Below are 23,883 nucleotides of genomic sequence, written 5' to 3'. Positions count from 1 at the left end.
ACTTGGCACCAGGAAAGAAAAACCGGGAATGAAGTCAAGTCTGGCTCTTGGACAAGTGGGCTGGTTTCTTTGCTCTGATTCCTGTCCTAGAATGCTGTGTACCCGCTTCCAGCCCCTCTGGTCTGTCCTTGCCCAGTGTCCCCTTTCTGGTCAGCTTCTCCAGCAGAATGCATGACTAGATTTGCCAATAGGGTACTCTGAAAAGCATCTATAGAAATAAGCTGAACAAGTCTCTTTTTCCTTTTCTGTGCTGTTGTATAGGTGTTATTTGCCACTCCGCAGGTTGTGTTGTGGAAATTGGTATCCAGTTGAGGTCCAATTCTCAGTGAATCCTAGTCTTCCTTTTGGAAGAAAGGCTAATGGTGGGGCTGTTTGTCTATGGCTAGTAATCTTTGAGCCTGTTTCTCTAGCTTCTGTTCTCAGATTCTTGATTTTATTTTTTTTTTAACACTTGTAAGCACATGTTCTGTTAGTCAGGAATCAGATTTTTGTTAAGAATGCCTTGAAATGAACGCAGCTTAAACTTGCTATGAAACTCTGTGCATTATTGTTTTACATTCTGTGCTTCTGAATTCTAAAAACATACAGTCCTGAGTAAATGGGATGTCTGTGGTATACTTACTACCTGACCACTCACCCTCTATAGCTGTCCTGATATCCCAGAAAAAAAGTCTATATGAAAGTATAAAGTATCTTCAAGTGTTGCTGAAGTCAAGTTTGCTTTATGCCAACAGCAATTGCTAGGAGAATCTGAGAAAGAATTGCTAGTGTATATGAAAGAGATGTAAATTCTAAATCAGGGGCTAGCTCCATAGGATTAAACTGATATATAGTCTGTGTTCAGACATAATTGAAGAAATAGTGATAGTCAAAATAAGGCCCACAATCAACACTTTTTAAACACTTCTCTCCATTGGATAATATTAGTAAAATGCATTGTTAGCATTGTGATTTAATTTTTCTCTATATATTTATATTTTATGTATAGAAATGTATTTTGAAAGTGTACCTTTATGTATGAGTTATTTCTGGAAGTGGGACTTAGTATTCCTCTCATTATTTTTCCTTTGGTGTCTCTAGTGCCTTCCCCCCTCTGCTGGCAACAAACATTTTATAAGGACTGTGAAAGTTGCTGTATATATCTGTGTTGATGGTCTTAGTTCATCGTGTCAATCTGTAAAAGCTCTTGAATGTGAGCCCTCTGTGCAGGAAAAGGAAGGTGGCATATCAGATTACATGAGATATGGCTTATCTGGCTCCTCTAGCCTTTTACCTTAAGAGGCCTGGATTTACCAGGACTTCAGGAGATGAAGCTTTCTGGAGAGCCTGTCCTACTATTGTCACTTGTGTCACTTGTCTGTATGTTGACGAGAATGTGTGAGAAACTTCTATCTATAAACCTACCAAAAACATTGCTGGGTTTCCAGCTCTGGAAATACAACTCTTACATCTATTTCAGTTGCCTCCTACATTTCCAGCACCCCATACAAAACAAACACACAAGGTGAAACTCGTATGTCCAAATGCTTCAGAGTGATAGGAAACCTTAATTTCATGGTGCAGGTTCAAAAGACACATGGCAGGATATTCTGAGGATTCTCAAATGAATTTAAGTTGTGGTGTTCAGGCAACTATTAGCCTTAGTGAAAATTGGCTTGAAGGATTGTTTATGTGAAATAAAAGGTCTTGAAGTCCTTATAGTCTTAAAGGAATTTGGGGAACTGGAAAAAGCATCTCCCTTTTTCTTTTCCTCTAGTAACTGTTGCTTGTTGCTAGCACTGGGTTTCTTCTGTGGATTCACTGATAAATTGATAAATAGACAGTGTTTTAGCAGATTTGTTTCTGGTTACTGTCCAAGAGGCTGTTAAAAATATCTTGAAATTGTCTCTTGAAGAGGGAATGGTAAGAAAGGCCACTCCCCTTTTTATTATGAAAGTGAAAGATAACCAATATAAAGCTTCTAGAATGGTGCCTTCATATGACATTTGTTCAGGGTTAACTAGGAGCTTGAATTTCACACAATTGATAGCCAACTGGGCATTATAGAAGATTGCATCAGTCTTCTGCCTTAAGAGACAGGATTGACTCTACCAGTCCCTGATAACAGAGCAGTACTTCAAAGTTTCTTTCAGTTTTTTTATATGCTTCTCAGTTGTTGGTTAACTTAACCAGGTGTCTGTGCTGAAGAACTGGGAAGAGGTAAATGCTCATCAAACTGACCAGTTTTGGTCTGTAACTGAGTTGGTGTGGTCACAGCTGGGGTGTTCAAACAGTTTCTAGTCAATGGAATTGGGGTTGCAGTTCCCAGTGCCAGTACAGCCTCATACCCTGGGGGAGATCCCCATGGAATACCTGTGTGTGCACAGTGATGAACAAGGGTGGCACATGCCAGTTGTGCCCACGCTCTGCTCTCTGTGTCTTCCATGAGGACGTGCTTGGGCTCTCCTGGACAAGAGAGGGAAGTAAACTATTTTATTTCTGTAGGTAAACTTCTTGGGTTTCTTGAACGGTATCTTGGTGAGGATCAGACAATATGTAAGCAATAGTTTCAAGTCAAATACTTGCTTTACTAGCACTTTCTTAAAGTGGAATGTGTAAATTATAGCATTGTGTAGATATCTGATTATACATGATGTCATAAAACCCCAAAAAACTCATTTGAGCTTTTTCATGCTTGATGTACCTTGAGCCTGTAATTGTTCTTCTCTGTAGAATATTTATTTGCGGTTTAAATATGTTCACGTTTCCCTGTGTTGAATTTTCTTTGCAAAATAACAGCATAAAATGGTGCTCTCACTGAAGAAGTCAGCTGTCTGACTGAGCTCATTAAATCTAGGGATTTTGTTGTTCTTTTTGTAGGTCAGACTGACTTCTTTGCAGGTGGCCTGTGCAACGTGCATTGTCCAGGTCTCTTCAGTGCCTTTACTCAACCATAACTCGTTTATTTAAAAGGTCTTACTAAATATGCTTTCTTTCTGGAAGTAGCAGTGGAATAAATTTGTATTTCTAAAACAGAGCAAGCTGATGCTCTTATTCTCACCAGTTTTTTTCCTTTTGGGGAAACTTTTTGTATGAACTATATATATATATATAGGAAGACAATGAAATCTGTAGTTTTGGAGGATGACAATCTTAAAGGATGATTAATATTAAGGATATAGAGGATGATTAATACCAAAGCTGGGTTTAGGAACAAATTGCAAAGAGTGAGGGTTTGGGTTGTTTTATTTATTAAGGGATGCTGAAAGCACCTTAGCATTTGTTTCTTAAGTTGTTTCCTTTGGTTAATACACTTTATAGTCTGGGTGTGTGAACTTGTAGAAAATATTTGTGTAACAACGTTTTTAACTATATGTATTTTACTGCTATGTATGACCAATCAAATCTGAAGCTGTGACTAATTTTTTGTGGGCAGTAGAATGGATGCTACCTTTCATGTTGAAACACAAAGAGGCAAGCTTGGAATCCAGACAGGTGTACCAGAGGTTGAGGAAGGAAACAAAACTTTCTCTGCATCACTCACTGTCCCATGCTTTGCATAGTTCTATTGGTAAAGTTCAGTCTGAAATCTGTGCCTTTGCCCAGTATTTTGTGTCACATCAGGCACAGTTTCTGCTGAAAGAAGATACTGTATTTGACGGATTGCTGTGATGTGATATGTCAGATCTGGTGTTCCAATTGGCTTGTCTTTGACTAGAGGTCTTTGGGGGTTTTTTTCCTTATGCAATTCTTTTATTTTATACTGCCCTTTGGTTAAGAGAATCTTGCTGTTCAGGTATAGAATGCATGAAATACTGTTCACTCCATTAACTTGGAATTCAATGATGCAGTGTTTAGCATACAGTCATTTAAAGTTAGAAGGGACCAATAAGGATCATTGAGTCCAATTCCCTAAAACTCAACCATATGACTTAGTGTCATCTAGGTGCTCCATGGACTCTGACAGGCTTGAGACCTTGACCACTTCTCTGGGAAGCCTGTTCCAGTGACCCACCACCCTCTCAGTGAAGAATATTTTCCTAATGTCCAGTCTGAAATTCCCCTGACATGGCTTCCTTCCATTTCCTTATATCCTATTGCTGCTCACCAGAGCAGATGAGCACCTTCCCTTGAGGTGCTGCCTGCCTCAGGAAGTTGTCAGCTGTGATGAGGGCACCCCTCAGCCTTCACTTCTCAAGGCTGAAGAAGCAAAGTGACCTCAGCCACTTGTATGGCTTTCCCTTGAGACCTTTTACCCTTTTTTGGACACACTCTGATAGTCTGTCCTTCTTGCACTGAGCTGCCCAAAGTGCACACAGGACTTCAGGTGTGGGGGCAGATTCCTTTGGGGAAGTACAGCACCAAGTTTGTGCAGAACAGTTTGCTGAGCCTCAGGACATGTGATTGCAGCGAGTGCAGTAGGAAGATGAGGGTGCCAAGTGGTAGCAGGTCATGCTGCTTGTATGGCTGATATGTCTGGGTTTTGTTTGTATAAAGTAATTGTAATCTATTCTGCTGACATTTAGGTATGTATAGCACTGATGCTCTGTAATCAAGGCTCTACTTGCCTGAAATTAAGTGTTAGTAAGAGACCCAACCCTATATTTAACCAGAACTGAAAAAGCAAAAAAGAGAAACAATGTCAAAATTATAGAAAACTGTTGCCAGTAACATTTGCTTAGTCTTCCTTGTCTCTTTGCTTTAGAGAAATTGGCATCTTAAGAAATTCTGTGGACTGTGATCCTACATTCCTTCTTCTTTGAGTGAGTTTAGGGAAAAATTGGAAAGTTACTGGCTTGCAGCTCTGTGTGGCACAGGGCATTTGTTTGTATGATGTGAAAGTTCTTAAAAGTATTGCATGAAATGGCCTGAAAAGCTGTCATTAAAAGTAACCTTAGGAATTTTTTTTGGTCTTATGTGTTGGAATGTTAGATTTTTAAGATGAAAGATAGGTCCTTAAAGTGACTTTTTGCTCTTCCTTAAACTCATAAGTTGCAGTGGTTCAAGAGTAAAAGGATTTTGTTTTTCTTTTTGCTTTTTTATTTTAATAACCCCATATGTGTGAGCTTTATTAAAATGTCTAGATACCCTTATATTAGCTTGGCCAGAGATACTTCAGTCTGTATTTATTGTAAATTGTTTGTTCTGGGCTAGCATGCTCTAGCACAGGATAATAAAGGAACAACTATTTCCTGTATCATTGCTGTGCTTCACTTGGCCTTGAGGCTACTTCCAAGGAAGTAAGCAGTTAAAATTTAACTCTACATCCTGTTGTTCAACTGTCTGTTGGGTTTTTTAAATTTTATATGATTTAAAGAAGACAAATAGTGGAGTCAGCTAATAATTAACAGTTCCTTCAACCTCCAAGCTTCTGAATTAGCTGGCATAGTCCCTGGCACTCAGTTGTAATGGCAAAGGGGTTTGTTTGTCAAGTTCATTTAAATTTGCTTCCCAAAGGAAGCACATTGTGCTTCTGGAAAGACTGTCTTTTCCCTCTTCTCCAAATCAATACAAAGCTGGGCTTTGTCTCACTGGATTATGTTGTCTAGGAGTGAAAATCCCTGCCCTTTTCCCCAAATTTTAAATTATGCCTATGTATTTGTTTCAGCATAGGTCAGAGATACCTGAAGCTAGTCTGACTGCTTGCAAGTGCCTGTTAGCCTGTGTTAACCCATGCCAGTTAGCCATACTTTGCTCCTCTCCAACTTTGATATCGAGAAGTGGGTGTTGTGCATGAATCACAAACCAGCTACTGTTCAGCTGTCTTGATACCATATCAGAACAAACACTCATAGCTGCAGATGTCAAGTGTGATCAGAGCTTTGGGAATGGTCTGTTTTGGCTGTTACCTGGTATACGTGGCTTGTCTTTCTTGGAAATTTAACTGTTGACTGGCTGGAAAGCTTTGCTGTCCTACTAAAAATTGCTTGTGTGTTGAGTTTTTCCTCTTTTGAAAGTGAAAAGTCTCACATATGACTAAACAATCAACTTCAACATGAGCATCAAGCAGATAGAAATGAAAATGGAAGAATGACCAATTGTTGTGTGCTTTGTTTTGCATAATGTTCACATAAGACTTAATAATATGCAGATCTAAAAAAAGCCCAGTAATTTCCTGAAGAGGTGAGATGCTGTCTGATAGCTCTGACAGGCAGCCTATTGCTTTGGGCAAAGCATATGCTGTGAGCCTTTGCTTTGCATAGGGGTAAAATCCTGCCTTGCTTTTCCAGTGCACCAGATGTGGTAGGAGTTGAAGTCTTGTTTGCTTTGAACAGCAAATTAGTGTCTTGCACAGGCATATCTAAATGCCTTTCAGGATTTACATATGTGCCCTGTTGCTGGCCCTGCATTGTGGTACAGATATTCTTCTTTTTCTCACTGAAATTCATGCCAAGACCTTACAAATCACTGCTCCATTAATTTTGGATAAGCTGACTGATAAAATTAATATATAGTATTTTCCTGTTCTAAGAGGTATTTTCATTAGCAGCAGTTTGTTGCAATATTACTTGAGTCAGTTTCCAAAGCATGTATGGTACAGCATCTGTTCCTGGAATTTCTTATCCTCTGTTCCAGTAACTTACAGAACTTTCATTGTCCATTGCAGGGAGGAAAAGTCAGTTTCATGGACTACCTGCTAAAAAAAGATGCCTTGTTTTGTTTTGTTTTGTTTTTTTTCTTTTGCCATCAGTGTTAAGAGAACTCTTAGTATAAAGATGCATTTTTGTCCATCCACTGAACAAAAAATGAGTTTTTCAGTAACAACAGATTTGGTTTGTGAGGATTAAGTAGAAGCATGGATTTATTTCTAGGGACCTAGCTGTATTTTAGAGAACCCAACTTTGAAACATTGTTGTATGTTTTTAAAATTGATGTTCTCAGCCTCCTAAATTGCTTTGTTATTCAGGGGACTTTGAAATTCATTCTTTTTCTCTCGTATGCAGTGCTCATGTGTTACAAAATATGGAGAGTTGCTTATTATTGAAGAGTTTTGTAAGATGGTTTGAGATCTGCTGTTATCATTGTACAGAAAAGTTCAGGTTGTGCAGAAAAATTGGAAGAGAGATGAACATATAGCACAGCCCTCATAATTCTTTTAGCAAGATCAAGAAAACACTGAAAAGGCAGAACTAATATGTGTGTTTCAGTCTCTGAAAGGAAAAGAGCAAATGATATATGCATTTGAAAAAATTAGACTAATCTCATTCTTTAGTCTTCATTCTCTCATCTGTGAAATTGGCTGCCAGAGAAAACGTGGGTGCAGTGGGTGATACCTGATACACTCATGTAGGTAAATACTTGGTGTATTGGACTGTCTTATTTGGAAAGGCATTTTTAAAATTCCTGACTTAGGGATTTTTCACAGTGTGAGCATTTAGAACAATAAAGCTTATTCCAAAGTTTTACTGGGATATTTAATTAATTTATTCCAAATAAGCTAATGGAGACATACACACTTAATGTCTTGCATTGCTCTGGAAAATTAAAACTCTTATTTCTATTAAGATTCTGTGTGCTTTCAAAGTAAAAGAACCTTTTGCAGTGTTACAAGTAGTCTGTTATTTAGCTTGCAGCTGTGAAAACAAGATTGCTTGGTATCACTGTTCTTAGATGCTTCCCTACCTGTATTCTCACTTGTAGTTTGCAATGCCACCTATCAGAGCTGTTAAGGGAGGGTCTTAGGTGTTCATGTCTTTTTGTAGTCAGGAGAATTTAAGATTATTTGAGCATGTGCACCAGTTAATGAAAAAAACAGTTCAGCTGAAGATATTTCACAGTGACCACTGAATGCTGGCTTTCCTAGAAATGTTAATTTCCTGAATACTAATCTTGCTTTTTTATCTTGCCTCATACAGGAACAGAAATTGTTGTGCTTTATCTTTGACTTTGCTTCACTAAACAAAACCTTGCCTATCACAATATTCATTTTAGATTAAACCATTTCTGGATATGTACCTAAATGAGGTAGGATTTAGGATGGCAAAGATTTTTCTTTCTTCAGTGAACCTTCACTATTTTTTTTTCTGTGATAGCCTTTCCAGGAAGAATTGATGCTTATAGACTAAGATTGATTTTCCTCAGTGGATAAAGTGGTGGCTTGAGAGGTTTTTCTCAAAGGGGCATTTTGTTGTCAGCTACCATCACCTTCAATGAGATCCTGAGGTTCTAGTAGGTACTTAAATCAGTGCATTCAATCCCTGAATCTTGAAATAGGCTTCCTAGAAATAGGACTTCTGTGGCATCCAATGCTTGATTTGCACTTGTTCTTCAGCTAGGGTTTAAGCTGTGATTGTATTCCATGTAGAAGAATGTGTCTGTTATGTGAAGCTTAGTTTGATTTTTCACAGACTGCCAGACTGATCTTTGTCTCCTTTTTTTTTTTTCTGAATAAAATGCAGTGTATTTTATATTCCTTTACTTGCGTCTTTAAAGCTTTGTTTTATTCTTTCAGTAAAGCTGCTGTGAATAGTATGACTGAAACTAGCCCCAGTGCTGAAATTAGTCCCTACCTGTGCAGACTCTCACTCTGATATGCACTGATGGCTTTGCTGAAAGAAATTACCGCACAGACTTCCCAAGCTGAGTCCCCTCCGGGGCTCTGAGCAAATTGCTTAGCTTGTCTGTCCTGGTTTCCCAGCTGTGGAGTTGGAGTAATTTATTACCAGTGTCAGTCATAAGAACACTGAGGGTTAATCTGTGAGGACTGTATCTGCATAGTGTCTTTAGGGTGTCAAAGCAGTACCATATAATTGTAATTTTATTACTAATATTGGTTATTTCATTAAGGTGTAATATTCTTACAACATTTGTGTAGATTAAACTCATTTCATCAATAAACTGGCATCCTTCCGGCAGCATTAACGTTCAGACTCTTTGTCTAACAGTGAAACCTAAACATGTAGCTAGCTCTGTAAAGAAAACAGCAAATGCCTAAAGAAACCCATACTTTCTTGTTTTTAATCTAGACTGTGGACATCCATAAAGAAAAGGTCGCTCGCAGAGAGATAGGCATTTTGACGACCAATAAGAACACATCAAGAACTCACAAAATTATAGCACCAGCGAACATGGAACGTCCTGTAAGGTATATTCGAAAACCTATAGACTACACGGTGCTGGATGATGTTGGCCATGGCGTGAAGGTAAGAACTCCTGGACACTTGAGGACTCCAAGTAACACAGACCAGGAGACAGGGTTGGGGCAGAATGTTACTGATACTAAAATGTTTAGCTCCTTTATGATAGCAAGGATTATGGGTGTGATATGCTCCCGCATACAAACATTTCAATAACATAATGGATTGTTTTACTGTAAGGGGTTTTTGAGCAATGTTTCCCTTACCCTTGTGACTGTGACAGTTACAGTGTCAGGAAATAATGGCTCATGATCTTAGGCTAATGACTTGTCAAAAAAAGCTGTGACTGACTTTTAAAATTATCACTACTTCCTTCTCTGCCTTAAGTTATCACTGCCACTCAGTTTTCCTCAATAACTAAAGAAATAAAGGAAGTCGTCTCTTATGGGGAAGTTGGCTGGTGAGGTTGGGGTTTTTTGGTAGGTGAACAGTAGAAAAAGGGGCAGCTAGTTTGCTTTTAAATCTCAGGGGCATTTGATGTCTTACTCCCATTGGACAGCCTAACTTTCCTTTTCTCTAAATAAAAACCTCAGTAAGATAATGTCTACTTCTCTTGAAATGGTTGTAGTTGGAGTGAATTAATATAACACCATTTGCTCCCTGGTCATCTTTTTGTAAAAAATACTTTTGTATCCCTCTAGATCAGGTGTTCAAGGTATATTCAGTTTGCAATAATCTTCTCTTGGATGGCATTTTTTCAAAACCTTTGTATCCTCTAAAGGATAGCACATCCTCTTGATGTGCTCTGGTCAGTGATTGTGCAGCTGTATCAGCCCATCATGTGCCCTTTGAATTGCTGAGCTTGAGGAACAGATCTTTGGAATTACTTGGCACAACAGAGACCAGGGTACCTCCTGCTTTGTAGTAGCCCTCCAAATGTCCACATGAGTCTAATTCCAACACAAGTTAGAAAGCAGGTCTATACCATGATAGCTGTAGACTATGAATTAATGTAGTGACTTTAGATTACCTGATTTTTTTTTTGTTTATAGGTGAACCTGTATTAAACCTGTAACTCAGGATTGTTTTTCAGTAAGAAATTAAGCCAGTCTTGATGAATAAGTCTTGTGTAGAAGCCTGACACAGACAGACGTGTTCTGAATTGCTATAAAATAGAAACACTGGAGTCAGAGAAACTGATGATTTTTCAGTACAGCCTGCACTTGAGGAGAATGCTCTACGAATAGAGAGTACAGAAATTCAATGCCAGGTTATTGGCTTTGCATTTAAGTGCTCCAGGGATCAAGTGCTGTAGAAGACTTTAAAAGTCAAATAATTACTATTAGTCTCTGAAATTGATGCTTTGCTGAACTACTTGTGTTATGCAGACTCAAAACAGGTTGCTTGATCCATGAAGGCTGAGCTTATTAAGCGTTAGCTGTTGCATCTTCCAATATCAGTATTTGCTTTTGGGAGTACTACTATCTTTATTCATGTGACCCTCTTTTTTTAGTGGGTGCTGTTCACTCATTTCTAGGCGGTTCTTATGGAATGGTTTTGGTAGAGGTTTTTTTGAATGTTAGTGGTTTATTCTATACTGAAAGCTTGGTCTTCTCAGAGGTAAAAAAGCCTCTAGTAATAACCAAATTGCCAACTCAATTACAAGACAGCTGCAAATTATATCTTGATATTGTTTTTTTGAGTGACTTGCCTGAGTCTATTTTACACCTGTCAAAGGCATGAAACAGTTGATATTTTCTATGTAGACTTGTTACACAAATGAAATAAACTGCCAGCCAGACTTCAGGTATGTAGTTCAAGGTGGCTGCCGTGCATTAGAGACACTGTTGAAAAGAGTGTGCTGAGTTAATGACACAATTAAATGTTTGAGGCATCTTTTTACTTGGGTTCCAAGTGTGACACACATCAAGGTTCTGATGGAAGTAGCTTACTTAGTCACCTAAATGTAGGCAGTGATGTTACCAGAAAATCAAACCAAAACAACTTCACAAGCTGGATCAAGTCCTGTTGCAAGTCAGCACAAATGAAAGATGATGCTGCGAATCTGAGTTGCCTCTTGAATCTACACTTAGAGGAGAACATACAATAAACTGAATTACAAACTTGTCCAGAGTGGTCTTAAAAGATGCTTCAGTCTTTGTTAAGTTTTATTTTCTTGGACAAAGATTTCACCCCAAGTTAGACAGCAACATGTCCACTAAGGCCTTAGAAACCATGTTTTTCCTGAGAAAAAAGTTTGAGGTCTGCTTAGAACAGTTGTCAGTTTGACTAACTTGCAGATCCTTGAATGTTTTCTGTTGTACCAGCTGTCAATAAGATACAGCACAACACATATATTGGCATTTAGATATTAAATAAAATTTATACAACACTTGGAAATCTGTAGATGACAATTTATTGCTGTTAGTGGGACTCTGTTCTGGTGTAGGATTTGATAAAGAAGCATAAAGGAAAAATACAAGGAGGAAAAATCAAGGATATTGGATTCAACTGGATTATGCCTGTTTCTGCTTTTATGTATTTAAATATTGATCCTAGGAAAAATGTTGTTTAAATATGCAGTATATTTTATGGGGTGATCCTGAATTGTTTCATATGGAAAGTGTAGATAAAAATGTCTCACAGAGTTAAATAATGAAATTAGGGAGGTGTGTAATCCTCAGGGTAAATGCTGTCTTCACCATATGTCTTCCATCTGAGCAAATGCAAAACCACCTTGTGTGTATACTCACAGTTCATTTTCTTTGTTTGTCTCTGCTTGTTGTGGCTGTGTAGAAAGGATACAAAAGCAGATGCATGTGCTTAGGGCATGGAGAAGGGTTCTGCATGCCCCCCTGTGTCTCACATGCATGCAGCAATTTCTGTGGGGGCAGGTGAGGGTGGAGGTGGCAGTGGTGGGTAAGCAGCTGCTCTCCGTAGCAGTTTCCTCACTGATGGGAGACACTTCCTTTGAGGTCAGTGCTGTTTCCTCCTCCAGCACGATCTTGGTTGAAAAGCTTTTGTGGAGCATCCTAGGATCACAGAGGTGCTTTCTCCTTCAGCCTGAAACCTCCATGGCAGCCCCAAAGTTCCCCAGCTGTTGCACTCCCTGCCCCTTCCCTTTGCCGGGACAGATACAGACAATGTCTCCAAAAGTTGTTTTGTTTTGTTTTTTTTTTAATATATGTCCCTATGAAGCTGAGGCTGGGATCAGTCCAAATCATGAGGGTTTTCCTTTGCATTACAAATATATGTTGATGCCTCCAAGAAACACACAGGGAGGCATTTTTGCTGGTCTTTTAAATGGTTGCTCAGCTGTCACCCTCTGGGCATAGGGGAATGTAGCTCAAGTAATTCTTTGTAAACAAGAGTAAGTGTTGTTATCTACCTTCCTGTGTAGAGCTTGAAAATTATTAGGCAGAGGCTACTTTAGCATTTCCTTCCTCCTCTTCTTTTTTTTGTGAAAGGAAAGAAAAAAATACCGTGCCAGCAAATAAATAGGTCAAACACAATTACTCATACAGAAAATTCTTAGTTTAAGAGCGGGGAGGAGGAGGCTTTGGAAGCTGCCTTAAAAATTTTAAATTTCCACTTAAAAACCAAATTCAAATTGGCCTTTGAATTTATAATAATCTTCTTTTTGAATAGAAGGCAGGTAGAATTGCAGCAATTTGTAAAATAGCAGCTAAGTAGGAAATTGAAGTGATGATGCCTTATGGTTAAAGGCAGATAAAACATTGAATGCATGCTTAGTTGAAATGCCCAATAGCTGTAATTGGATCAAATTTATTTTATGGAACTAATAGTTCTTCAAAACTTCAATTGTATACGAAGATTGATCCCATTTCAGTTTTATTTTTAAGGAAAAAAATTGTAATTTTGTCACCATAAAGAAATTTGCATTTAGCGCATGAAAGCCGTAAGAAGCATTTGAGCCCAGAAAGTTAAACAGGAGTTAAGCATTCAGAAATGTTTCTCAAGCAAATGGAAGTTGGACTCCTTTAAAGTAGGGATTGGGCCAGAACTTGACAAACACTAAGCTTAGAGAAGGGGGTCTTGCTCTTACTCTTGTGCTTCTCAGCATGGCCTTCTTGTCTGCAGTTCATATGCTTTTATCGGTGTCAGTGCAAAACAAAAATGTAGATGAGATGCTGATGTGAGGGTGAAAGGCTACCTCACCAAGCTTACTTACCCTTTAGGATAAGACTTTTTATGTGTAGCTGCTGGAATATTAAATTTTAAATAATTCACCCTAATAAAACCCAAGTGAGATAGAGCTCCTGCGCTGGAGCTGCTGCTGCTGCCTTTGTCCCCTTACCAGCCTCCGTCAGACATTCACGCTTCAAAGGATGTCATGTTGCCAATTTCATTAATGTCGCATCATCCCTCTGGGGTCACGGCCAAACAGTAAATATTGCTGTAGGGTAAAGAATGCTTCTCTGGGGGGAAAAAGGAACTTCCTGTTGCCAACTCTAATGACTCTGTTGTGAGTGTTAACACTGTGTGCTTTCCATAGGGCACTTGCTACTGGAAAGTCAGAAATGTGCCCAGTGCCATCTGACATAATGCAGGTTTCAAGCCTTTCAGCTTGCAAAGGAAACTCAACACTTTGAGGTCTCTTTATTTTCTTTTTTTTTTTTTTAATGCTAGTCTTACTTTATTATAGTTAGATTCAATGTCACCAACTCAACTGAAAAATCTTGAATAATTTAAAAGCAGGAATCTAGGTATCTTTCTCTGAACAAGACTCATGAGTGCTGAGAGAACAATGTTAAGTTTGTCTATAATCCACAACAGGTTTTTGCATGCTAATGCTTTTTAATTGGAAAGTTAAACAAAAAAAAAAAAAAAAGAAAAGAAAAATAAAGGAGAGAAGCAGTACTGACAAGCTACATCTGGTTGCTCTTAACAGAAGACTAATGACTAGGTTGCAAATATTAGCAGGAGAAGTTAAATTTCCCTGAAGAGAAACTTCCCTACATATGTTCAATTTTTAAAGAAATACTAATTTGAAACCTACCTTTCCTGAAAATAGTCTGCTTTACTATAGACTATAAGGAAATAGAGACATTCTGCTAAGAAAGTTGAGACACAGGCATAATTTCTTTAAAACTGCACAAAACTAGTGTGGCAGAAGTGTTTTACCCTGAGTGTCTGACACCCATATACAATCTGCCTGCTGAACATCTTTGATTACATATTCTACCAAACTCTGTATCTTGATTTCTGTAAGGAAACCATGTTCTAGGCTTGGTGCTTTACTCTATCATTTCCTCAGGCAATCCCTACCTTCACACACAAGCACCTTTCCAGCTTCTGTTTTTCTTGCTCTGTGTTACCAATGTAGTATTTCAGAGCTGCCCCACCAATGAGAGAAGAGGCAATCTTCTACAAAATTGTCTAGCTGTACACACATAATAGCATTTCAAAAGGTCTTTTGGCCAGCTGCCTTTCTGTAGGGGTATTCTCCCATGATTCATAAAGGAAGTACCTTTTTAAGTAAAAGGGAAGTTGACTAAAGAGTCTAGAGTGACCAAGTGGGGTTTTTTTCTGTTGTGGCTGACAATGGTGATTATTGGTCAAAGATAACCTGTTTTAGGCTGAATATTGCTTTTACAGACCCCATGTGTTAAAGTTTCAAGTTCACCAGATAATTGCTATTAATGGAGATCAGACTGGCACACTTTAAACCCTTGTTTCCATTGAAGAGCATTTATATTGGGTGGTCTTTAATGACCTCTTTCAGTCATCCTGGATATAGCAGGATATATAGTGGAATTGGCTCTTTAAATTCAGGAGTCAGAGAAATAATGAGTGAATACAGCAGGGGAAGTACAACCTGCACAGAGATTTGAAGCTTCTGCACTCTGAAATTGGAGAGTTCATAGCTGAAATGTGCAGGAGAAACTTGCTGAATATCAGCATGATAAGGATTTTGCTTCTGTGTGCAGGTGGTCTTTTGTGTCCTTACAGATAAATTTGCTCACATAAGTGAGTTATTTGCAATCATCCCTACCCCTAGTTTTCCAAGCACAGTTTATAGCTCAAATGATAGATTTATAGTTCCCTGAATCATAACTAATATTCCCCCATGACTTGTTCCTTGGCATGAAAGCTATTAAAAACAGTTAGATGGCTGCCTCCTGAGGGCAGCCAGTGGAGTCCCTTGATGTCTTGGCGTCCTCTGACTACTAGTGGGTACTTTTGACTTCCTCACACCCTTCCTTTTCATGCCATTCTTGGTCTTGTCCCTTTGTCCTCAGGTACAGCAACCTGCAGTACTGCCTTTGGCAGCAGGTGTTTTTGTACTCCTCAGACTACCAGAACTGAGTGTGCTGGAATTGCCAAAAGAGTTGCCTTAAGCAAACAAGTCTCTTGGTACTAGCAGTCACTACTTGCTCTTGCAAACCCACAGCTGAAGTCCAGGTGCTTTGAATTCCTGGCATGAGTTACAGGAGCAGCCTCAATTTTGGCTTTGATAAATGCCTTGCATGGCTGTTGCAAGCACCTGTTGTGCCTGTTGCCTTGATTGCTTTGCTCCTTTCCAGTCTATTGCTGGCTCTCAGTCCTAGGCCAGCCTGCTCTCCCATGCTGTCCAAACCCTATGGATATGTCACTGCCCTAGCTGTAACATGTTGGAAATGAGCAGCATTGACTCTTACTCCTCAAACTTGAGATTGTGGTTTCTTTCTCCTAGTTTTGGGGCAGCCCTTAAAGCTTTATCCAGGACAGCCACTGTTTGTTGGGTTTTCCCTGGAAAGGCAAGATTGTTCTGCTTGCTTCCTTAAAACATGATCTGCTATATCGTTGCGAGAAACCCCAACCAATACTGCTGCCTATCCTATTTCCTTTCTGGGAACATCCTGGTCTGTCTAGTTCTCACCCTCAGCATCACAAGCATTCCCAGCAAGCCTACAGACTGTTCTGATGTGTGTCATGCAGGATGCTGGTCTTGGGTTGAGAACTGTCTCCTGTGTGTGCAGTAATACAAGTAGCAGGAGGAGAATGGAATCATGCTCCTCACAGCTTCTGCTGGAGTTCTCAGCAATGCTCTTCATTTGACTAAGCTTTTTTCATTTTACACCTCCTGTCTCTTATTTTATACCCTCTCAGAACAGTCTCTTCCCTCTTCAAGCTGTGAACTGTGTGCATGCTACCGCTTCTCCTCCTCATGCCCTGCCTGTCCCTCCCTCCTGGCTCTGACCTTCCTGGTACTGATCAGGCACTTGGTGGTGGTCATGTTCTCCCAACAGGCTGGCTGGCCTAGAGGCATTTGTGGAGAGATGCTTGCATATACATTAAGCACCTACCTGGCACTCCTTTATGTTTTCTGCTGCCTTTTTTCACCTTCTTCTTCAAATCACAGTGAGTCTAGACGCTGCTGCATTAACTGCTCTCGATTCCAGGCAGGTTTTTAAATTGCTTGGAAAGCATCACATTTGGTTTTCAGACCAAAAAATGCAGCAATGGTGACCTAATAAGCTCAGCCAATAAGTAAAAAAAGTCTCCTCTTAATTAATTAGCTTGTTAACCATGATTAAATAGCCACATGGTTCATATTTCTTTGGTTCATTTGCTTTCCCCCCTTACTTAGGTCTTTTGGATCAGGAGTTGCTTTCCCATGTGAATCCCAGTTCCTTTTCTGTTCTGGCCGCCTGTTTTCCTGCCTGAATGACTCTTGTTTATGTTGACAACAACAGAGAGGATATCTACAGACCTTTTTACATATAGAAAGCAGTATGACAGCAGTTTCTAATTCTTCTGAACAATCGTGTGTGTATCTGTCTGTATAGCGTTTAACTGGTAGCAAAAGAGACGAAGCTCACCTGATGTAGTCCTAGAGACAGGAATAAAGGTCGAGAGCTGTTGGACTTCAGATAAATGTTTGGTGTACTTAGCAGTAGAAAGGTCTGAAGTAAGAGGAAGATTAAGTGAATCTGTGCTACATGTTGATATCCATACTGTCACTGCAGTGGAGACAGAATATAGCGGGGATTAGGAGGGGGGTGGAAGGTACTCACCATAAATGCTGAGTGACACAGCACCAGGGAAGGAAAGGAAAGAAGCTTTTTGCTTTCGTATTTTTGAGGCAGGCAAATTTAGTAGTAGTGGCCATGGCACCCTTCCTTTTAAACCTTCAAAAAATTTCTAGCTATGTCTGCTGGGGAAGGACAGAACCAAGAGTTTAATTTGTTTGGCCTCCTTTAACAAATTCCTTGTATTATGCCATTGCTGTTGGCAACTGGTGAAGTGAGGAGAAGGGTCACATATTCCTGTGAGAAGAGAAAGTAAATTTCATTACTAAAGGCCTGTTTTAAAAATACACTACTTGGGAGAGTACTCTGGCATCTTGGGAACTGAATCTGCATGTTTATCCATGAAATGAGTATGTGGAGACAGAGGTGGTTTAAATGCCTGTGAACTCTGCTGATGAACTTCTGCCCAGGCTGGGAGTAAATGGGTTGACCTTCAAATTTACTTACCAGAGCTAAACTTTGTAATCTGAATTTTGGAACAGGATTTATGTTCCTATTCTTGTAATATGAATAATTTAAGGGCAGTGGCTTTCAACCTCATTTGATTGGTAAACCATACTTTTTCAGCTGTAAGCAAGCTGTTTTTCATTGGTTTTGCAGACCCTGTCAGAAGTCTCAAATGCACGTTTGCTGTATTGCATGTTTTAATTACATTTTTTTACTGAGTTAATGGATGCCTTTAAACTAGTCTGTGTTTCCTGGAGGAGGAGAAGATGCAAACTCACAGTTTGAAATGCTCTGCCTGGGAAGGCTTGTTCTGGAAGTAACAGTTTAATTCCAAACAACCTCAAAAAAAGCATTGGGATCATTTTGGTTTGGGTATTTGTATTGACCTTTTTTTTAAATTGGTGAAATTAAATTAACCCTTTCAAACATATGAGTGCCTATCCCCCTGACCCATGCTCCCATGACCCCCTTGTTCCCTCCAAAATGGGAGAACTTGGCTTGAGTTTATTTAAAATGTTAAATTTTCCTCATGAGGGCAAGTTTTGATATTTTTTTCCCTCTGCAGTCATGAAGGCTGTTAAAACGATACAGTGGAGTCATAGAATGACTTGATTCTAAGAGCTAAAATTTCAGAATAACAATCATTATATCTCTGCCAAAACGGTTTTGAGCAGCCAGCATTGTGCTGGCTTGAATCAGATTTCAATCAATAAACCAGAGGTGAAAGGCGCTGCTGCTCATCCTGTTTAAAAATTCCCTTTTCTTTATTTACCATTCAATGCAGCAGCTAGGATTTCTTGAAAACATCCAGAGGTTAAGTGTAAAAGCAACAGGCCTGTCAATTCTCTGCATATTGCTGAAACTGTGGTTTTGTGAAAGACTTCTTAAGTGTATATTGCCACTGAAATAGCACTGATGTGGTTTTGGACTTGAATGGTCAGCAGAGGGCTTTTCAACCCTTTACTGCCCATGAGGAACCTGGCAGACATATCTGGCAAGGCTTAGCTAAACTTAATTTTGACACGAGATATTTTCCTGTGGCCTCTTCATCAGACATCAAATTTTTCAATAACTGACACAGCAGAATTTCTCTTAGTGTACTGGGATGAGCTAATTATCAGTAGACACAAATTATTTCTTTAAAATGTGATTATCTTTAGTTTAACCTGTCATATCAGTTGTGATGGATCTGCCATTAATTTCTACCTTTTTCCCCCCCTTTTTTGCCAACGTTAAGTGGCTAAAAGCCAAGGTAAGAAGTGTTATTTCTCCTTTGACCCACAGTGCCTCATGTGACTGATAGTAGAGGCTGCAGAGCCATTAAAACTGAAAACTAGCGCTCTCTTACACTCTCTTCTGCTTTCCATAGGATATCTAGATTAAACATGCTATACTTTTTTTTTTCATTTACAGCATTTAGCCTGTCAATATATCTGTGATACATTGACATCTGCGTTTATACATAGATGCATTAATTTCTCTAACACATATAGTGCTTTGCTCTGAATTTAGTAGATGCCTTGATTCCCTTCACTTACATTTTTTGCAGGAGACTTCCCAGACAACCTGAATGACTCTGCTAGTCATATAGCAGGGGCAGATTGAGAAATTCCTGGGCCATACTGGCTGTATTTTATAGTCAGTGTTAAAGTTTGATTTAAATTATTAACATCTGAATGACAATGAATACAAATGTGGCTTCCCTTTAAGGAAAAAAAATGATAGAAGACATTTCTGCATGAACTTGTCAATTGCCTACCTTTCTGATGTCTGTTGTTAATTAATAGTGAAAATAACATTAAGCTTGTGTTTAGACTCTTTGTATTTACTGGTGTCTGTCTCGTGTAGCTGAAAACTTGCTGTTTGACAGCTGTCTGGGAATTCTCACTTCATATTCTTACACTTAAAAAAAAAAAAAAAGCTGTCAGTAATAGAGCTGCTCTGTTATAAAAATAAAATCATGTTTTCCCTTATTTCAGCATGGAAATAACCAGCCTGCAAGAACTGGCACCTTGTCAAGAACAAATCCGCCTACACAAAAACCACCAAGTCCTCCCATGTCAGGCCGGGGAACTCTGGGGTAAGAATGGACTGGCTGGTCCCTCCTGTGTAATAGAAATTTTTAATTGTGCCAGTGCTGGTGTTTCTTAAATTCATGGATAGGCAATTCTGATTGCCTTTAGCAAAAAGAAATCGCAATATCCCTTTCTGTATGAACTCCTTCAACTGGGTTGACTCTTGTTTTCAGGATGACTGCAAGAATTTTTTTTCACAGGGAAGGATGTGATATGGATAAATGAGGAGGCTATTGTTATTCTGGACTTCTGGGAAGAAATCCTTAGTGAAAGAAACAAATCTTAACGTTTTAGCTTCAGTGGGGGAAGGACATTACGAGCAAAGTTCTTGTCTACTCATTTCTTAATATTGGAAGAGCTATGAAGTGGCTGTTAGTGCTGTAGTTGTTGCATTATCTAAGCAAAATTTATGGCATTGTGAACACATTGGCAGCATCAGTTCTTGCTGGCTTGTGCAGTTTCATTTTTATACTTAAATGAGGAAGGATTTTGCTATTCCCAAGTCCCACTGTGAGCAGAGTTCCCTGCATCTATTTTGCTGCTGTGGACCTGTGGGGAGTGAAATCTGCTTATCTTGGTGTGCCAGCAAGTAGTTGTTGCTAGAGACCAAAACTTTAATTCTTGAGAAGCTCAGTGCACGTGCCATATGGTTTTGTCTGTCCAGCTGTGCAACATCTTCCAAAGGCATCCTAAATGACCTTCCATTGTCACACTCAGCCTTTTCCTTATGCTTTGGGAGACTGAGGCACTGTAAAGCTGGCTGGCATGGTTGTGGTGGCTTCAGGTATGTTGTCTCAGAGAGGCAGGAAGCTGGAAAAATGAGGACTACTGAGATGGAGCAGCGTGGAGATCAGGAGCAATGGTCAAGGAAAATTAGAAGCAGCAACTCCTTTTGTTGAGGAATGAGCAATTTTAAATCCCTGTTTGATGCTTTGGTGGTAGCATTTGCTGCACACTCCACAGAGAAATTAACCTAGAGGTTTCCTCTGCATGTTTTCTGAAAATTCCCATCGCTCAAGGGCATGAAATCAGTATTCCAATTGTGTCTCTTATCCCAGCTGAGAGAGTTGTTTATCAGTCCTGGGAACCTTGGTAGCACTTTCATGTCCTCTTGGATGCTTGCTAGTGAAACAGAAGCATTGATGTACTGGTGAGCTGCCTCTCTCAATACTCCCCCCTGAACAAGCCAGAGCTGTTTGGTTGCCTTGGCTGATGCCTGATAAGGATTAATCAGCTGAATGTCATTTCCAGATGAGCTTGACAAGCGGCAGCAGTTGGCTGAGGGGGAGGAATAATGTGGGTTTGTAAGAGAGATTTCTATCTGCCCTTCTTGTTCAGGAAGTACATTTCTTGTCTTGAGCAGCCGTGTTCTGCCAAGGCATGAAATATCACAGGCATGACTTACCCTAATTTATGCAGAAAAAATCGCTGGAAACCGCAAGGATGCTACTCTTCTCCCTTTGATCCAGAAAACAGAGATAAGTATGTAAAACCAGAATGAGCTTAGTGTACAACGTTGGTCTTTAAGTAGGTGCTGCCTGTTGTGCAGCTTGTCCCTTCAGGGCAGGACTACCTAAAGGGAGTTGTACATGGAAATCAGCAGAGTGAAAAGCAAAAGGGGCTGAAGTAAGCAGGGGTCTCTTCACAGGACCAGAGAGAGATTGTGGAAATCATTGGGTGGATTTGGGCACTCTGCTTCAAAGTACCATGGAAGAATAAGTGAATTGCTGGAACTGAATGTGGTGGGAGTAGTTGAAGTCATTCCTTGAGGGTCCTGGAGCAAAGCAAGACTCTGGGCTCCCTGTAGCTCTCCTTGGTCGCAAGGGCTCCCAGCATCACCCTGAAACATTGGGGGACAGTGAGCTGAGGATCTCTGAGCAGTCTTCCATCTGTAACAGTTCTTTGTCTTCCATCTATAACAATTTATTATTAAAACCTCTTAAAGAAAAAAGCGGAAATACTTTAACTGTTTCCAGATACTGTGGTGTTTTTAAATTAGCTTGTCTGTATGAAGAACTCTAGATGATTTTAATATGCACAGTGTCACCACCTATGGATCTGCCAAAAGAGATCAGTTGTCGAAAAAAGAAAAATTCTTGTATTCCCATTGTAAGCAATAGAGATATAAAGACTACCAAATAAAAATGATAAGCAGGGAAGACTCGTTAATGTGCTTCCAACTGAAATAAGCTTGAAAAGTTTAGTACTGTTGCTTTTCATACTGTAGAGAGAAAGTCAGTAAGTTTCTTAAAATACCAGGAAACTGTATAACTTAGCAACTCAGTTATAACCAGTAAGTGAACAAATTATTAAATGCCAGCAGTTCAGTATTTTTGGTTTTGCTTAGCTCTGGTGCATTGCCAAATTCTGTGTTTTGCAATGGGCCTGTCAGTTACTGCTGAGAACTGAAGAGCTCTGCGATTCAGTGCAATAAATGCGCTGTTCTCATGGCAGTAATGGGTCTGGTAAAAACCTCTCGAAAGATCTGTTGTTATATTTCTGACTTGTTGCAGCCTGCTCAGTTGGAGTTCTCTGTGCTTCACTTTCTTGGGCCACAAAATGGAGACAGTGAAGCTCATCTGTGAGGCACTTTCAGATCTGCTTATGTGAGATGAGGTTGCTTGATTACTGTGTAAAGCAGTGCTCCTAGGAGAAGCACTGGTGATTGCAAATGTCACTTGTTCTGTGAATCTTGATTCAGTCTTGCTGATGTCTTAATGAGATGAATACCTTTAGCCAGGAATACTTTTGGAAAGGATTCTGCTGGGAAGGGAAGGTGGGGGGGAGGGAAGAAGAGATTGGTACAAAGGAAATTTGTCATGTGTTGACAGTTTACCCAGAGCATTATGCAGATGTAGCTGTTGTATGTTAGGTTGCTAAAGTAATGTATTTTGGGTGGATAGTTTAGTTTAGGCTTTTTTGACCAGTCTGTGTGCTGTAGGGCAACTTGTATGGATCTGTCTGTGTAAGAGTACTTTGGGCTGTTTAGTGTGACCTGTCTACCCTGCCCGTTGGAATTTTAATATATCGCAGTGTGGGTCACTGCCACGATCTTTGACAAAAAATTTAGAAAACAAATGGATTTACAACTTCACTTATTTATCCTTTTGATCTTCTGTTTCTTTATCTTTTTGTCTTCAAATCTTTTTTTCCTTGACCAGACGAAATACTCCGTACAAAACCCTGGAGCCAGTCAAACCGCCAACAGTCCCGAATGATTACATGACCAGCCCTGCCAGGCTGGGCAGTCAGCACAGTCCAGGCAGGACAGCTTCCTTGAACCAGAGACCACGAACACACAGGTAGGCTGTTTTCCACAGTAACTCTCTCCTGCCTGGCAAGGCAATGCTTACTAAAGTCACAGAAAAGCCTTGAGGCTTTATGCCTCTTGGCTTTTTGTTGAAAGGCAAAATGTGAGTTATTCTACCACTGCATCAGCAAAGCTTTACTGCATTGCTGACTTCCCTAACATGAAGAAGTGCCTTCATATTCAATATTCTGAGTGTAGCTTTTTAAAACTTATTTTCTTCTTGAATTGCGAGGCTAAATGTTTCTCTGAGTCTCTTGAGTGAGTTCATTTTTTTCAATTTGATTTTTATCACAGGCTTCAAACTGCAGGGGAAAAAACAGATTAAAGAATTCAATGTAGTTAAAAGGTTAGCTAGTATTTTAGAGAGCTTCTTTCTTAATATTTTTCTTATTTTAAAAACTCCCAGCAGGCAGTTAAACATGGTAGGTCACTAACAGGGTCTGAGAGAGTATTTTAGACACAGTTGGTGATATGAAAAACTGTCAGACTTAAATAACTTCTAAATGTCGCTGCATGAGGATCTCGTTAGTCTGTTTAGCTGGCTACTGTGAATGCTCCTCACTCCTATCTCACAAGATCTTCTTTTATGTAGGCTGCAGTTAGAAATTCAGCTGCAACCATGGTGACAAGATCAAGGTCTTCAGCAGACAGAACACTAATTTTGAAGGAATTATCTTGGCTTCCATTTCAGATCACCAATTTTCTTTTTTGTAATGTTATTTTCTTAAGAGATATATTTGAATGATTTGCACTTGACTCTTGACTGATTTATAGCTATCCAGGAGTGGTAAATAAACTTGAACTTTGCTGAGTACTCTTAATTAATATGGATGGACTAAAATGAAGTTTTGGCTTCAAAACATGTGCTTAGTTTCCTTTACATTATCCCTTTAATGCATATAAATTCAAGAGTTAACCTAAGGAGTGCTCTTAGATACAAATAGGATAGATTTTGCCTG

At 39.4% G+C, this 23,883-nt stretch overlaps 1 protein-coding gene across 9 annotated transcripts in view; it reads left to right on the top strand.

Moving 5' to 3' along the window:
* ABI1 (abl interactor 1) overlaps positions 1 to 23,883 on the top strand; it is a 77,766-nt gene that overhangs the window by 40,375 nt on the left and 13,508 nt on the right. For 5 of the 9 annotated variants that reach the window (XM_084221170.1, XM_084221167.1, XM_084221171.1 and 2 more), the window contains exons 3-6: positions 8,946 to 9,122; positions 18,777 to 18,791; positions 19,519 to 19,619; positions 22,776 to 22,916. In XM_084221170.1, coding sequence (XP_084077296.1) covers positions 8,946 to 9,122; positions 18,777 to 18,791; positions 19,519 to 19,619; positions 22,776 to 22,916 — 434 coding nt within the window. The remainder of the gene's footprint in view (positions 1 to 8,945; positions 9,123 to 18,776; positions 18,792 to 19,518; positions 19,620 to 22,775; positions 22,917 to 23,883) is intronic. The other 4 variants (XM_084221169.1, XM_084221172.1, XM_084221168.1 and 1 more) reach the window with 1 other exon arrangement.

Source organism: Fringilla coelebs, assembly GCF_963513975.1.
Source record: "Fringilla coelebs genome assembly, chromosome: 1".
Lineage (NCBI taxonomy): Eukaryota > Metazoa > Chordata > Aves > Passeriformes > Fringillidae > Fringilla > Fringilla coelebs.
Note: the sequence above shows the minus strand (reverse complement) of the source record. Positions and strands in the feature narration are given on the sequence as shown.